Below are 17,445 nucleotides of genomic sequence, written 5' to 3' on the forward strand. Positions count from 1 at the left end.
CACCTGTTACGGAGCACACTACATGAGGTCAGTAGAATTAACAGTACCGGAGTTTGAGCAGTCATGGAAAAACCATCACATGTGCGTGTACATGAAAGATGGGAGGAACAAAATACCTTGGAAAGGCTTTTACTGGATCCAGAATGAATAGTGGGCCAGCACATACCTGCTGTCACAAGCTGAGATTTACTCTACGACCTTCTGAAAATCAAGATGTGCTTTTAATTGAACATTAATGGGACATCATGATGAATGGACTGATTGTTCATCAGATCATTTGTCATTATTACGGCCTATCTACTGTCTTCATTGTCAGAGCTTGTTCAGTACCAAACCATTTCGGGGCCTGTAAAGCTCATTTGAATTTCAAACAGAAGAAGCCATTTTTTCACACAGTGGAGGAAAGTGGACCGTCCTGATCGATTTTCTTGTTTTTAATCAGAGCAGTGGAGCAGATCAAAAGACACCGATCAAAGCTCCCTTTTTTCATTCTAATGATCAGTAGGCGTGATCGCCACAAAGAACACATTTACACTTTACATGAGGGGAGGGCTCCCACCTCAAAGGGCTGCCAGTGTTCATGTTAAACAGCTCTCTGTGGGGGCAGAGCTGCAGCCTGGGGGCACAAACACTGACCTCTGCTTGCTGCGGCAAAATCCAGCAGGTTTCTTGTCGACCAATAACATCTGCGGGTTGTCCCGACAAACTATTTATACTTTGACTTTGCACCTCGTCCTTCCAGTTTTCTAATTAAATCCGGAGAGCAGGGTGGAGCAGGGCGATGTAATGAGATCATGTGTTATGCTGTTGAAGCAACGGTAAATAGAGAGGGTTGTCAGGTACTCTACAGAAAGCAAAAGCATTCGGATCCAATTAATTTTAAATTAGGTGGAATCCAAGAATCAATCAGTGTATTCTTTGAAGGCATGGGAGGGGTTGTGTGTGTGTGTGTGTGTGTGTGTGTGTGTGTGCGTGTGCGTGTGCGCGTGTGTGTGTGTGTGTGTCAGATCATTGTATACCCCATCAGGTCGCTGTCACCAAATCATTTCAAACAGATAACTAACAAAAACTCAATATGACCTCAGCACTGCCAAACGAAAACCGAGGAATGACATCCTCCCCCCAAACTTGTCGTGTAACTAAAAGCATCCGCTGAACCTGAACCAAAGACGTTATCACCCCCAAACCTCTGCAAAGTACATAAACAGTCATTTGACTGCAGTCAGACTGGGCACAAATAACGTAATGCTGTATCATGATGGTATATCAATCTGATCATTTCATATCAGTTACATCAGTTTGAGATACAGTATTCTATGAATTATGTGAATGATGCACTCGAGAAACTTGCCTGAGCGTATATATGTTTGAGATAAGATAAATTTAACCTACACTACATTGCTGTTTCATCATAGGTGAAAAATGAATCATTAACAGTCCCACACCAGGGAGGACGCAGCTTCAAGACGTGTCCTTCAATCTAAATCTGCTGCAGGGTGCTCATATTTAAACTGTGTTGAATCAAATGTGTAAAGCTAGTTTAACAGTGTTAGAGGGAACATTTTATGACAAACATTCATCTGTATGTATATATATAAATGAATATTTGTCATGAAACTTTCATTAGTATATACAAGTTAAGAGAATGTAACCAAGACAAAAAAGTAATTAAAAAAGTCAATTAAAAATAAAAGGGAATAAACATTTAGATATCAATAACATTATTAATATTAGGAATATTATTGTAATGTGGTGGCTTCAACCCGCAACTGGTAGAGCATCTTCAAATTTTTCTATTGTAGTGTAACAGATTTTTTGGACATTAAAAAAAAAGAAGATTTAATTGCCATGACAGCCCAGTGGAATGTCCCTCGAGGGGTGAGTTATTTAATTTACAGCAACAACAACAATAATCACTGTCATAATCACAGTGATAATAGCATCCAACTAAAGTGATCAACTCGGCTAAGTTGATCTGAAATGCAATCAACAGAGAGAGATCTGTCACTGGTATAATGGCGGGTATGTCAGTCCCCAGCAATGCGAGAACATGATGTCCTCCTCCTCTGAAGGGATTTGTGCTGATAAGATGAGTCCACGGTTTTCCAAACCATTTTGTCAATATCACATAACCCACCTATTGTTAAGAAATATTCCCTCTTCTTACCTCAGGGGGCTCAGTCGGATAATGGTCTACAGTGGGACAAAGGTGTGTTTATGAAGTGACACATTCCTGGGTTCATGGACTCCGGCCCATTTTAAAGATTATCCTCTCCTTTTGTGGCAGAAATATGAGAACGCTTTAGGACTGAAGGGCATCTGGAAAACGATCGTCTAAAGGCAAAGTGGCACCGCGGTGCCTTGTGTCCTGCATTGGTGCAACTTTTCCATCTCTTCCATGTGTTTCAAAAGCAGGAAGTGATGTCACCGCACCGAGCCCTGCCCCCTTTTTTCACCTGAAGAGAGGGAGAGGCCACACTGAGCTAGACAAGGGGAAAAACAAGGAAGAGCTCACAAGCAGGCAGGTCGGTGTGTGTGTGTGTATGTGTGTGTGTGTGTGTGTTCACTTCTCCAGACGGTGCCTTGGAGACGAATTAAAGAGGAGTTTACCCAGCCTGTGGGTCTCTCAACACGGATATGGACGTCCCGGATTCTCCGAGTTGGAATATGGGGCTGTTGAGGACCTTTGACTCCTCTGAGTTTGGCAGCTGGGAGAAAATTGGCTCAGGTGGATTTGGACAAGTATACAAAGTCCGGCACGTACAGTGGAAAACATGGCTGGCTATCAAGTGCCCTCCGTGCTTTCATATGGATGACAAGTAAGTCCCAGCTGCTGAGCCACATGGATTATCTTTGCACTGATGTGGACCTAAAAAGACTACAAGGAGTGTGAAAGAATTGATCAGATAGTTCTCCTGTAAAACTCTAGCAAGTTCAGGGGCTTCTTTACGTCTGTGTTGGTTTTTTTATATTTTTACAGGTTCTTGTCTCCCAGCCTTATCATTTGATGACTATGTTAATGACTAAACAGTAGACAGAGAGAAGTTACTTCACGTCTACGCTCATTAAAAGTCACTCAATGCTTCCGAGTCCGCGAAAAGGTGAACAGCAGGGATATGTGTGACTCACCGACTGCCAGTCAGGGCGCACAGAGCAGCTGTGAAGGTGCCTCGGCAGCAAACAGCAGGCCACGGTTAGAATTTTAAAAACCATTAAGTTGAGCTGCAGGGAGCAGTGACATGATGATTGGTCCCTGGGGGCAAAAGTTAGTCCCCATTGCTCAGGGACGTGGCTGTTTTTCTTTTTCAAACCAGACCAAACATGAAAAGGTTCACCTCTGATTTCCCCAATCAACAGTGACATTATCATGCAGTGGCCTCAGGGAGGGGCTGGTGTGAATAAATGTCCATTTCTGTGAGGACGGCAAGCTTGTCACTAGTAGATCACACGACACTCTACAATTCTGTAACGTTATGCGTATGTCTGAATGTCATGTTTTGTCTCTGTGTGGATGTGGATGTGTGCCAGTGTACGTATGTGTCCCGGCTGCCCCGCTGTGTGAGTGACTGGTGCCAACCTCTGAGTACGACTTCCTGAAGGTCGACACCTTCTGCGGAGCAGCAGCCTGTGTCTGCGTCTGTTAACACACACACACACACACTGGGGTTCGTCAGTGGGCCTTAGACACATTGGAATGAATTATGAAGTAACTGTTAGAGTTGCACCTCTTGTTATTAATGATATGAGATTGAAAATAAGCCCCAGACACAGTTAATGACTTGTTTTGTGTGTGTGTGTGTGTGTGTGTGTGTGTGTGTGTGTGTGTGTGTGCGTGTGTGCGTGTGTGCGTGTGTGCGTGTGTGCGTGTGTGCGTGCGTGCGTGCGTGCGTGCGTGCGTGCGTGATCATTGTATACCCCATCAGGTCGCTGTCACCAAATCATTTCAAACCAATAACTAACAAAAACTCAATATGACCTCAGCATTGCCAAACGAAAACCGAGGAATGACATCCTCCCCCCAAACTTGTGGTGCAACTAAAAGCATCCGCTGAACCTGAACCAAAGACGTTATCACCCCCAAACCTCTGCAAAGTACATAAACAGTCATTTGACTGCAGGCTGCGTTGACCCGTGCATAACATGCACAGCGGGGACTCAAAGCCACCTTTGTCTTCCTGGGTTGCAGGCTGCCACTGCGTCGTGGCGCAGACAATAAGAGAAGCCGACGAACCGGTCTTACCAGGCCTCTCTGTTAAAGCGAGGGCATTGTTTGGTTTTGGAAGAGCTGCCGAGGAGCACTTTGGATCAGATGATGGATTTAGCAAATGAGTGCTCGCCCATTCTCTTACATCATGCTTGATTAATCTTTCCGGGCGGATTCAGGGGCTTGTGCCTCCTTCACCTGTGCAGACTATAAAGGACAATTACAGCCAGGCTCCTTCCAACAGAACGTGGCTCTTGTAGTAACCTGATACACTATGAACATTATAGTGTCCACTGAGCCACAGAAGTCTCTTCAGGTCCTTCTTATTTCTTTTTACTGATGGCGGAAAAAACTGAATTCCCAGTCCTGCTCACCCACTGCTGCCTTTGAGGCACATTCCTTAGGAATAAAATCATTCATAGTGATTTACCTTGGTCTCGTTGGTCCTCATTAAAGAGTCAACATTTTTCTGAGCAGCCTTTGCTGCAGACCTGTGCACTGAGGTCATGAATGACCTGCTCAGTTGTGTTTGAGTTATGTCAGCAGGGCCAGCGGACTGATAAAGAGAGCTGTGCATAGGTTGAGCAACGGAGAACAAGAGCTCTCCGCATGCATTCCAGCCTCGGCTAGAATGTCCTCGAGGCCGCGAAAGAGCCACTGAGCAGTGACAGAGCACGATCCACATGCTTGGATTTGTAAATTAATTATAGACGTCCTCAGAGGTCACAGTTTAACAGCCTCCATGGTTAATGCTAGTGAAAATTCTGCATAGCTGGGAGCTCAGTCAGGATGATATGTTGAGGAATCTGGGTAAGGACAAACGCTGTGTAACAGCCCGGTGAGCAAAGCATGGCCTCAGTCATTTGGTAAATGTTTTATGAGATTGAGAGGTTTGACAAACATCTGTGAGTTTTGGAATGTGGAATGGTTGATTAAAAACCTAATGGCCTGAAAACCTTTTATTTATTTATTTATTTATTTTAAGAAATTGATTCTTTCTAGCTGAACTTTTACTTCTTAAAATTGCATTCCAGCGAAGAAGCCCGAGTCACATGATGAAATGTGAAAGAAATGTAATCAATAATTTCTTTAACACAGGGAGCGTTCAGAGCTGCTCGAGGAGGCTAAGAAGATGGAGGCGGCCAAGTTCCGGTACATCCTCCCTGTGTATGGGATCTGTGATGATCCCCAGGGCCTCGTCATGGAGTACATGGAGACCGGCTCCCTGGAGACCCTGCTGGCCACCGAGCCGCTGCCCTGGGAGCTGCGCTTCCGCATTATCCATGAGAGCGCGGTGGGAATGAACTTCCTCCACTGCATGAACCCTCCACTGCTCCACCTGGATCTGAAGCCTGCCAACATCCTGCTGGATGCCCACTATCATGTCAAGGTAGAGCGCTTATCACAAGGTGCCACAGTTACAATCTCGTTGAGATCATATATTGACCTGAGCCTGTGTGAACTATAATAATGTCATTTCAAATCAAGTCAAATCACAGCTGCCTTTCGTCGAAAGGCTCAGTTTTAGTGTTTTAAAAGGAATTTCAGCCGTGAGGTGCTTTGCTTCTGCCTTTCATCCATCTTAAAAATGACAGCCCTGCACACGCTCCGGGCAGACAGCTGTTTCTCCACCACTGTCCAACCTCGAAACAGCTCCGCCGTCCTGAGAGCGATGGGTGGGAACTGTCATTTCTGATTCTAATGCCTGGATGTAAACACCTCACCCGGGCCTGTCCCTACAGGATGAATTCTGCTCTGATTAAACCTCCCTTTCTGTGACTGAGTGCTCATTGACTGTGTGGGTGTGCACACTTCAACACAAACATGACGGCCTCTCCTCTCCTACAGGCCGGGACATGGCTGCGTTGCCCGCATCATACATCTGAGTGCACATAATAAGAGCTTAGCTTGCTGTCACATTCAGCGGGCAAAGTTAATCATCAAAGTCATGGAGCTTCATGAGAAAAGCAGCAGGAGTTGCTCTGTTTTCAGGGTCTTATCTGATCTGTCTCTCTGTCTCAGATATCGGATTTTGGCCTGGCCCGGTGGAACGGCCTGTCACGGGCTGATGACATCAGCAGAGATGGCTTCTGTGGCACGATCGCCTACCTGCCACCTGAGAGCATCATAGAGAAGGACAGAGTGTCGGACACAAAGCACGACGTATACAGGTTTGGATTTTTTCAGCACTTTGCGTGGAACCTTTTTGTGCGATGTTTGTTGTTTGGGATAGGTGTTGTCTGGCTGGATTTCTCCTCCCCTTGTATGATCAGTTAAGCCCTGACTCATACCAGTCGCTGTAATCCATCAAATCTCAGAGATTAATTGGATATAATTACATTTTGTATTGACAAAAAAAAGGTATTCAACCTTTGATATTTTCCTTTTACTGACACCTTTCAATTTCATTTTGCCTCCACTCCAGTTTCTCTATCGTCATCTGGGGAGTCCTCACGCAGAAGAAACCCTACCAAGGTGAGACGTGTGTGCTGGTAGGATTAATGTGTCAAACCCAAGACATTTTCCTTTAAGACTGATGGGAAACATTACAGCCAAGAAAATAAAATAATTAAAAGTTAGGAATGCTAAATATGAAAATAAACAAAATGAAGACACTCACTTTCAGTAGCTTTGGGCTATAAGTCAATATCCCCCACATTATCATTCACGGATGTCTCGTGGTTTGAGCACTTGGTATGTACAATATATTATATCAGTCCAATCAATAGTTGTTGAAATATTTCCCTGGAGCAAAGTGGTCAATCTGCACAAGGGGGGTGTGTGTGTGTGTGTGTGTGTGTGTGTGTGTGTGTGTGTGTGTGTGTGTGTGTGTGTGTGTGTGTGTGTGTGTGTGTGTGTGTGTGTGTGTGTGTGTGTGTGTGTGTGTGTGTGTGTGTGTGTGTGTGTGTGTGTGTGTGTTTGTGTGTGTGTGTGTGTGTGTGTGTGTGTGTGTGTGTGTGTGTGTGTTTGTTTTCAGGAGCTGTACTTGTGTTTAATGTGTTTACTCAGTAAATTCCAGAGAAGACAGATGGACTGGGCCCGAGTGGCAGGCACAGTGTATTTGTTCCCAGGCGTATCAGATAGCAGTTTGCTTCTTTTGAAGACCAGTGTCTCACTGATGTTTGTCAGGTTGGCACTGCCTATGTTGAGCCAAGCATAATTAACGAGTGAGAAATGGCCTGGTTACCATCCCTTCCCTTTTTCCTCCTCCACCTTCGGAAGGCATTATGGCTTTAATAGGAGGTGAAGAATTTGTGATCAAGGCCTTTATCTGTTTGTTCTGAATCACTGACTTGGCTGATCCCACAGTCAGATAGAAAGAGGTCAGAGCAGGAACTCTAAGAGCTTTCAGCTTTTTGCTCCCATGGGAAACAGCAGCGCACACTCCCTTATCTGTGCACACAGGAATGGCGATGGCGATAAAAACCATGCATGACTAAGTATATAAGGACTGGTGCCAAACAGCACTTTAAGTTATGTTGTCTTATACCAAAGCGCAAGACATTTGTCTTCAATCCATATGTTACAATTGGAACGTAAGGCTCCAGATCACAGTCGATTTTATATCAAACCTGGCTTGTACGTGTTGAAGCTTAAGTATGGACATGTATTTTTTTTCTCCCCCTAGGAGAGAATAACATCCTGCAGATCATGGTGAAGGTGGTTAAGGGGGTGCGTCCAGACCTGGCTGCGGTGCCACGCTGTCGCCCTTCAGCCTGTTCAGGTTTCCTGAGCCTCATGCAGCGCTGTTGGACCACAAACCCTGAAGCCAGACCCAGCTTCCAGGGTACGTTCTTGTTCTATCAAGTGTTATTTCTTTTCTAAATTGGAAGATAAGTAAACTTTCTTTTATCATAATAACATTTAGTAAATCACGGTAACACAAGTGATCCTTTTCCTTTAACTACACATTCTGGGGATAACGCGCACTAAGAAGAGTCTAAGTGCAGCCGTCTGTTAAGTTGAGGTTTTCTCCTCCTCTCCTACTACTGCCTTTTCTTCCCTTTTGTATTCCCTAATCCCATCCCTGTCATTACTGAAACCTGACCCAGAGCTGTCGTCCTTACAGATATCACATCTGAAGCTGAGGAGCTCTGCTCCAAACCCCAGGAGGAGCCCAGGACCCCGACCTTATCTACACCGGAGCCCGAGCCCAGCGTTCTCACAAGTGACCAGGTAGAACATGACAGCAACGCATATCTCATTAATGTATAACTACACCCCCCAGACAACCAGAGGCTTATCTCCAGACATGACTGTGACTTTATAAGTCATAAGTTGTGTAAATGTTTGATCCTGAACAACAATTACATCACAAAAGAGGAATGTGGACTGATGGGATTGTTTGACCCGTGTGCTGCTTTGTCATTTCCGTGGCGTTCGCTGTTGTGTACATGACCTGAGACAAATATGCACATGAGAAGTGACAGCTGTTCCATTGTCTGTAGGAACGGAAGATAATCTGTTTTCAACTTGCCTATGTGTTCAGGGGATTTTGGCTCGATCAAATTTAAAGTTCAGATAATTATCACAATGTCAACATTCAATATCCAACAAACACTAAGTGGCTTTGAATGAGAGTGGCGGTTGCATAGCCCGACTGTGTGTGTCATGGAATGTGACGTGTGTCAAAGAACAGCTCGTTCAAATATGCTTATCGGGCTTTTTGCTCTACAGGTCAACGACAACAGGTCAGTGCGTCCAAAGTCTGCCATGTTGCCGGAAAAAGATTACAGCCTATCAGAGCTGCTGAGCCAGGTGGATTCTGGGATCTCCAGGAGCTTTGACCGATTGAAGGAAGAGGGCTGCCACAGCAAAGAGAACACGTGCAAGAGACTGTCTGGCATCTCCTCTGCAGATTCAGCCTTCTCCTCCCAAGACTCTATCACGCTGTCTTTTGAGAAAGAAAGCACATGTGGTAAGGGCTGATTAAAGACGTTTAACTGGAACTATTGTTCATATTAAATACTGATTACTTGAATGCACACAAGAAAGCGCCCCAGGTAATGATGAGTATGCTTGTACCTTTTTGACTCAAACCTGTTCCTTCCCTCCTTACCTCTTCAGATTCCGGTGAGGTCCAGAGGCGGAAGCTGTGTGAGGCCATCAGGACCAAAGACACTGCCAAGCTGATGAAGATCCTCCAGCCTCAGGACGTCGACCTTCTCCTCGACGGAGGAGGCAGTCTACTCCACCACGCCATCACCTTGAACAATGAAGAGGCCGTCAAGTTCCTCCTCATGAACAATGCTAATCCCAACCTTGCCAATGCCCGTGGCTCTACACCTCTCCACCTGGCCACAGAGAAGCACCTGAAGCCCCTGGCCGAACTTCTGCTCGGGCGCCGCAGCACCAACATCAATGCCAAAGATGAGGACCAGTACACAGCTTTGCACTGGGCTGCCCAGAATGGGGACGAAGCAATCACACGCCTGCTGCTGGACCGGGGGGCGGCCATCAACGAGACCGATGGCCAGGGTCGCACACCGGCTCATGTTGCCTGCCAGCACGGTCAGGAGAATGTCATCCGAGTGCTGCTGAGCCGCGGCGCTGATGTCCGAATCAAAGGCAAGGACAACTGGACGGCGCTTCACTTGGCTGCCTGGCAAGGGCATCTGGGCATCGTTAAGCTGCTGGTCAAGCAGGCCGTTGCCGATGTGGACGGGCAGACAACAGACGGCCGCACTCCGCTGCATCTGGCGTCCAAGAGGGGGCAGTACAGAGTGGCACGGATCCTGATTGAACTAGGAGCAAACGTTCACATGCGCTCTGCTGGGTTAAACACACCGCTACATGTGGCGGCAGAGACGGGTCACACCAGCACCTCACGCCTCCTGATCAAACACAAGGCAGATATCCACGCCCAGAATGGCCCCGGACTCACTCCTCTCCACCTCGCCTCCCAGCAAGGCCACCTGGCCACTGTCAAGATGCTGATCGAAGAGGGGGCGGATCCCTACAGATCCACCCCTGTCCTGCGCACCGCTTGCCACCTGGCAGCGGAGCACGGACACTGCGACGTTCTGAGAGAGCTGCTCCTTCACTGTCCCGACGGCGGCGCTCTGTCAGACGAGCAGGGGCTCATCCCGTTACACCTGGCGGTGCAGGGTGGATACTCGGATATCGTAACTGTGCTGTTGCCACAGGACTGTCAGGACTTGGTTACTAGGAGCTCGGTGCAACCGGCCGCTGAACAGCCCGCCCCGCTGGAGGCCAAGCAGCTGCAGCGAAAAGTCGTCATTCTCAAACTGACGGAGCACAGTGACAGCGACTGCCCGCAACCTGCCAGCTCACAGTGTGCCCCAGCATCCTGCTAACCCGAGCAGAGACACTGAAAACTGTGCACAGGACCGTGTCATTTTTTATACACAACTGGCGCCTCAGACTGAGGGAGGGGACTATCATTCCAATCTTAAGAGTTTTTTTGGACTTAAAAAAACCCTTTGAGGTACCTCGTAGAGGTCAGAAAAACGTAAATGTAAATATGTACACTGTAAATAGAGTATAAATACTTTGTTTTGACTTTAGACTTTTGTATACTTTTTTACGTGACAAGCTTATTTTTGATGTAACAAGCACATTTTGTGTATCAGAATTATGATCAGGAAACCTGTGGCCTTTGTCTCTACTGCACTGCAGCTGGTTATCAGAACACAAACTCTGGTCACGAGCCTCATTAGGTGAATGCTGTGGAATAGATCGTCACAGCCTTTGCATTTTTAAAAAGAAAAAAAAAAACCTTCAGTGTTCTGTACCTGTTACATATCAGTGCTTCATCATCCATTAAAACATTCAAAACCTTTATTTTGTTTGACTTTGTTGCTGTCTTCACATTATAACTTAAAACTCAATTTGCAAATATTCTTTTGACTTTCAAGCAAGAAAGTTTGAGCTACTGCAAAATCTCTGTGGCCTAGTTTCAACCTTAGAACCACGATAACAAAATGCTTTCTAGGGCCTAAATATGCAGGAAAATATGTTGTGAGGTAAATACACCCTGAGTTTAGACCCATTTTATTGTTGACATAAAACGTTATGATAATGTTCAGAAAATATCATTTTTAGCACAAAACATGGGCAAAGGCTTATTCACTGCACTCAGATTTGAAACTTTGATTTCTTGATGCATATTGTACATTTTCTCAAATGATATGATATTCAGTAGAAACAACGGCAAATTCTATTTCATCATCTTCCACTGAAACTACGGCAGTTTTGTATTTTGGTTTTAATTCAATCCAGTTTGGTCTGAAAATGGGAACAAACTCTTCAATCAAGACATTTCGGAAGATTCTAGCGTGAGCCTGAAAACTGAGAGAACGTCACGTACAACTCCTGAACTGTGCATTTTTACTGCATCTCATAATTTCTAAAATTATACCGGTGAGCAAAAGTATGTTTTGACTTCATCTCATGTTACAGCAGGACAGTTGGAGAGTTTCTTGTGCGAGAGTTATCAGCCGGGATGTTGGGCAGACTTGGCATGTCTGCATCTGCAGCCTCACCTGTCGTGTTATTATCTTTATGTCTGTACTCCAGATCCCACTGAGCGCGCTGGGGCTGGCACCGACCATGGGAACTGCCCCCGAGGGGGATCGCAGGCTGTGAGATGATGGATGAGTGAGAAGGGGCACTGATGTTCTACCTGCGATTCCAGCCTGTTGGCTAATTCCTCAGACCATTTAAACTTTTCATCACTCTCTAAAGCCAACACGCCAGCACCGATGCCTCAAGGGCTCGGCTTTTCGTAACCGGAGAAACTGAGTGCGGTTGGCTGGTGCTTGTAATTGTCCTGTTTTTATAGCTAGTGTTTGCCGAGACCCAGAAAATGCCTGGTGAAAAGTGTGTAATCCGAGGCCTCTGTTTTGTGTACACAGCGCTCTATCCTGCCTGTTGCCTGGTGACCTGTCTCAGCTCTGGCAGTGGGGAAGATAAAGTGCGTTTGTTGCCCAATCTCAGCCTCTATGACCTGTCAAGAAGACTGCTGTTGTGTTTGATGGACTGCAATATTAGGCTTGTGTTCTAAAGTAACTCACTGTGTATTGTACTGCTACATACCAGGTACGCCTACTCTTGAAGTAGGCGTACGAAGACGTCGAAGAGGCTTGACATGCCGTTTCAACGGGGTCTTTAATCTCAGCAGGGCCACAGATCAGATCCAGACCATATCTTATGTTTGACCAACATTTTTTATAGCTTTCAAAATATGTTGAAATTTAAATGTATTTCTGTCTGTAAAATGTAAAGCTTTGTTTTCTGTTAAAGGGTAGAAAAGGGATTCATCAAATAACAAACTAATCCAACCAAATAATTCTCAGCAGAGATGATTTATTAATTCTTTTCTTTAGCAGTTGTTAAATCCTCCGCAAGTTTCACAAATGCCCGGGAGTTCTCATCTATTCATCTGAATATCTGTTTCATCTTTTTCTTCAAGAACTTGTAATTTTTATCAAGTCTGTATCTTCCTCTAATAAGTGTCTTCTAGTTGTCTAGTTAAGAATATGGAAACAAGTCCTCTGTTATATCCATAATATTTCAGCCCACTGTAAACCTTTGCTGTAAATGTAGCTTTAGAGGTAACCACTTCACTGTACGCACATGACTCATTTCCCTTTTCACCTCTTTCCAGTTCTCTTAAGTTCAGAGTTCAGCTCGTACGTCACAGCCTGATGAATGAAGGATGAAGTCAGTCCCAGCCATCAAATAAGTCATAGGGGCCTTGGGTGAAGAAATCCAGCCTGGGGCCCTGACTCCACTATGCAGAGGAGCCCGGCAGGTTTTACCTCCCCAGAGATTTTAGCTCTGTCTGGTTTTTTTTTGTGAAATAACCTGCAGTTCAACATGTGTATGCAGGGGCGTGCAACAGGGTAGGCAAAGCACGCAACTGCCTGGGGCCCTGAGCTGACAGGGGGCCTCCAAGAACCTTGCGTTAAAATTACGTTAGTCCACAGCAGCGGTAATTTTGTGAGAACATCCTTAAATTCTATGATTGGTCATGGACAGAATTCTGCAATGACACTATTGTTGGAAACCACGTAATGATATAGGGACCCCGAGGTCCCTTTTGCCTAGGGGCCCCAAAGTCTGGTGAAATGCCCCTGTGAGTATGGGTCAGACTCAGGCCTGTATACATCCTGTTGCCCATGGTGTTTATATAATGAACATGAGTGAATTTCAGCCAGTCAAACAAAGCACAGACCTGTCAGTTTCAACATTCAAGGATTCAAGTATCCACTGCAGTGCGAAAAGATAAGATGTTACAGGCGATGGCTATGAACCAAGGACGGCGTGGCTTTTAAAGTGTTGTTGGTTTTGATTCACCTAAGAGTAAGTCACTTGGTTTGATAATGAGAAATATTGTGTTTTCTCCACTAAACTCAAAGCAGGAGTTTCTGTTCTCTGGCTTCCGTATTCCAGTAACATCTGTATTAGGTGGAAGAAAATAAATAGCTCCACTGATCTTTTGCTCTTAAGTTCAGTTCTGAGAGCAAGTGTACTTCACTTGAGTGTTTCCATTTTATGCTCTACTTCATGTCAGAAATATTACAGTTTTTGATGCATTTTATTAACTATACTTAACTGCATATAAAGTGGTACTTCTGTACGTCAATAGAGAAGAATAAATACATCATGGTAGTTCTACTTTTACTCATAGGAAGTAGGAAGTTGTAAAATGATTTTGTAACACTTCCCTTACAGTCCCTTACTTAGCATTTACACACACAGCAACTATAACTCATCATTTGAGGATCCATGACAATGAATGACAATGTAGTTAAACATTCTTTGAATTATATATGGTTATATCATAGACTATATGTCATAAGTTTAAGGTAATTAATTGTTGATATTTGTCGAATACTGTACATCGCTGTCTAAATAATCTTACAAGGGCCGAGCAGTAATGAGATGGGATCAGTGAGATTATCTTCATCTCAAATACTTAATCAATGGCAATAACTTAACTGACTGAATGAGCTTCATTCAATATGTCGCAGGATCAAACACACAATAAAAAAGATCTATATTTGAAAAAGAAATGTCACTTTTACAGATTACCATACAATACAGTTCACTGATAGACTCATCTGCTGCTCGCTCAGTTTCTTAATAATGGATGTTTCTAGTTATCCGGACTGGCAAGTGATCAGTGAGTGTCTCAAAGACGTCAAGACGCCCCTCTTGTCAGACAAGGTGTCCGCTTTCCTCTTTGTTTGACGATGATAGGGACTTTTCAGTTCAGCTGAGTCATTCCAATAAGAAAGAACAACCGCAGAACATTTACTGAGGTGATGCAAGGCCCTGATCAAGATATAGTGGTAAAGGAATACAGAAGATTGGTTAACGGCTGTGATCTCCGTAAAGGGAACAAAAATCTAAGAATAACTTTCAGGAAAGTGTCGTTCCCACCCCCCCCCCCCCCCCCCAATCATTCCCCAGCCGCCTTTCCTCATATCGCTTTCATTTGCAGATGATCTGAAAACAAAACCAACAGCCAAACCGTCACAACACCTGTTCTACACTCTGTGACTAGTTGCCGGGACAGTCAAGCCCATGCAGAGTTCTGTTTTTCTACCCACTCTTTTTTTTCTTTTTTCTCCTTCCCCCCTTATGTTAACCTCACAGAACTTGCTGAACAAGATCTGAGACCGTGTCTCTTAAGATGTGAGGCAAGCTGCAACTTGTGCATGGCCCCAGGGTGAAAACGTGGATGTCGGTGCACTCGACATTGACGGCTTAGCCTACAAGATTTGGATAACTGTACTATTTGACATGTCACTTATAAAGTAGATAATTCAGAGACATGAAGGGCAGATCTTTTAAGTTTGAGTGGTGGAAGGCACTTTTTCCCCCAAATATGTTTGATGTTATGTAGATTTAGAGTTTACCCTTCCCATAACCAATTACTTCTCACATTCTTTTTTTACTATCACGAAAATCTTACATTTGGCTTTTTGATATGTGGCCTCAAATGTTTTTCTGGCCAAACTACATGAAGAGGGAAAACTTTAGTTCCATTGTTGTAAGGTTAAATTCCACAGCGAGGGGGCTAAAGCTTCTGTACAGCAGAAAACGTGCCCCTATCACCACACAGTAACCAATGTACTGCCACTGTGTCAACATTTGTCCCTCCTGTTTGTCAATGGAGGAGCAAGGGACATGTCAAGATTTGTTTCCTGGTGACATCACTCTTGGCACCCTGTGTCACACCTTTGAAATAAATTGATGTGATCATGATGACAAATGAAAACTGCGTCTGTAGGAGCGCCATTATGTTAATATGATGTTGTCCGCATATCTGGACGATAGAAGGGTTAATGTGTTTTGAATGCACTTGTTGAATGAGTTGTTTGTGAGCTTTGTTGGTGGAAGGACTTGTGAATGCTGTTTTACTGCTCAGATGTTCAAGTTAAACTCTCATGAGCATATTTATTAGGACACAGCAGCAAATGTTTGCGAACACAAGGACTATGTGTAATCAATTTAAACACGCAATGAATGTGGCTGCACAGCTAACTGTGCAAAGGCTGCCAGACGGGCACAGGGCCACACAAACGTAGCCTTTTTTTTTGTTAACATTGTGAACATGTAGCCTGGCAAGCAGCTTGGGTCCTGCTAACTGCTCCAGGACATATAACAGATAAAGTCCTCAACATCTGTAGTGTGTAACCTGTCCAGTACAGCAGTATTGTGCAACAATTTATTTTAATATAAGGCAGTGTTGTTGGTTGGATGGCGAGGTGGAGACAATACACAGAGAGAGAAAGAGAGATATTTAATTAGCTTTCTGATAAACCTTTTTAATAACCAGGTATATTTTAGGTCTGTGATCATTGCTATGAGTCTTTCCTCTTCTAATGCATCTTAAACACAGGGGACGACGTTTCGGTGGCCGTTGTACTACTGCTCTTTGGCCAGGAGATGGCAGAAAAACTTAGTAAGAGCTGAATGGAAGTGTTTGAATGATGAAACGTGTGTGGAAAGTGGATAAATCTACGGATATTGCTCATTTAAACGATCTGATTGAATTCGGCCTCATGCCCGGGTTGAGACATGGTGAGATCCCTCTGTTGATGAGCATGGTGGATGATACTGTGATTAGATGGAGAGTGAGTAGGACCCTGTGAAGGTAGCACATCTGTCATTGATCAACTAGGGGGGTCACAGAGGCTCCATAGATACAATTAGTCTTCATCTCATCTGAAATCTAAGCTGGGCATGATAATATGTGTGAGGTCGATTTCTCCATCTTTGCTCATGTAGTAGCTTCTTTTTTTTGGTGTGTTAATATCATGGCCTGTAAATATCAGGTGCAGGGCTCCAGCGGTGAGTGTCGCTGTGCAGAGGACCAGGGGTAAAATCCCTCCTGTACAGGTGTCCGGTGAGGTGGGGTTAGTTTGCTGGTGTGCCCAGAGTGGAGGTATAATTTACATAATTGAATAATTCAATGTGTAAGGTCATTCCAAGACATCAGGAATTTAACTTTACTTTCTTTGTTTTGAGGATAGTTTTTTGGACTTTAGGTCTTTGCCTCTTATTGTTTTTGTTGTTGCTATACTATTGTTTTTGTTCTTACCTAGTTTTTCTTGATAATTAGCTTTACTATTGTCTTGACTTAATTCAGTTTTGCCCTTATTTAGGTTTGCTTCATTATTATTTTGTCATTATAGTTTAGCTTTAATATTGTTTTGCTTTACTATTGTCACTCAGTGAATTTAGTTTTGCCTAACCCTGTATTACTGTAGTTATAGTTTTCATTATTATTTAGTTTTGTATATTCATTTTCATATACTTTTATTTAAGGCCCGACTGATATGGATTTTAGGGGGCCGATGCATATATCTATATTAGGGAGTACAAGATTTCCGATACCGGTGTATATATATATATATATATATATATATATATCTTGTATCAGTCAATGACTCCTAAGATGTCGTTATCAAACCTTAATGACAAATAAATATAAATGTCATAAAAAAATGTTGAAGTTATTTCGTTTATTTGTTGCAGAGGAGCAAAGAAACCAGAAAATATTCACATTTTAAAAAAAATTCACGAAAATTACTTGAACCTATTAATCGATTATCAAATTAGTTGGCGATTAATTTAGTAATCGATTACTAATCAATTAATCGATTAACTGTTGCAGCTCTAAGAACTTAAATTAAGAAAATAAAACAGAATTTGTTTTACGTAAAATGTAAATATCAATGCACATCTTTTATTCTGTACGATCA

At 43.9% G+C, this 17,445-nt stretch overlaps 1 protein-coding gene across 1 annotated transcript; it reads left to right on the plus strand.

Moving 5' to 3' along the window:
• Positions 1-2,471: 2,471 nt before the first annotated feature.
• On the plus strand, positions 2,472-11,008 carry ripk4 (receptor-interacting serine-threonine kinase 4). The gene is made up of 8 exons (XM_035626726.2): positions 2,472-2,819; positions 5,303-5,594; positions 6,227-6,375; positions 6,630-6,679; positions 7,833-7,991; positions 8,274-8,380; positions 8,882-9,122; positions 9,272-11,008. The coding sequence occupies exons 1-8, from the start codon at positions 2,638-2,640 to the stop codon at positions 10,519-10,521; spliced, it is 2,430 nt and encodes an 809-aa protein (XP_035482619.2). The 5' UTR covers positions 2,472-2,637; the 3' UTR covers positions 10,522-11,008.
• The last annotated feature ends 6,437 nt before the right edge of the window (positions 11,009-17,445 follow it).

The sequence above is a fragment of the Scophthalmus maximus genome, chromosome 2 (assembly GCF_022379125.1).
Source record: "Scophthalmus maximus strain ysfricsl-2021 chromosome 2, ASM2237912v1, whole genome shotgun sequence".
In the NCBI taxonomy this organism is placed as follows: Eukaryota; Metazoa; Chordata; class Actinopteri; order Pleuronectiformes; family Scophthalmidae; genus Scophthalmus; species Scophthalmus maximus.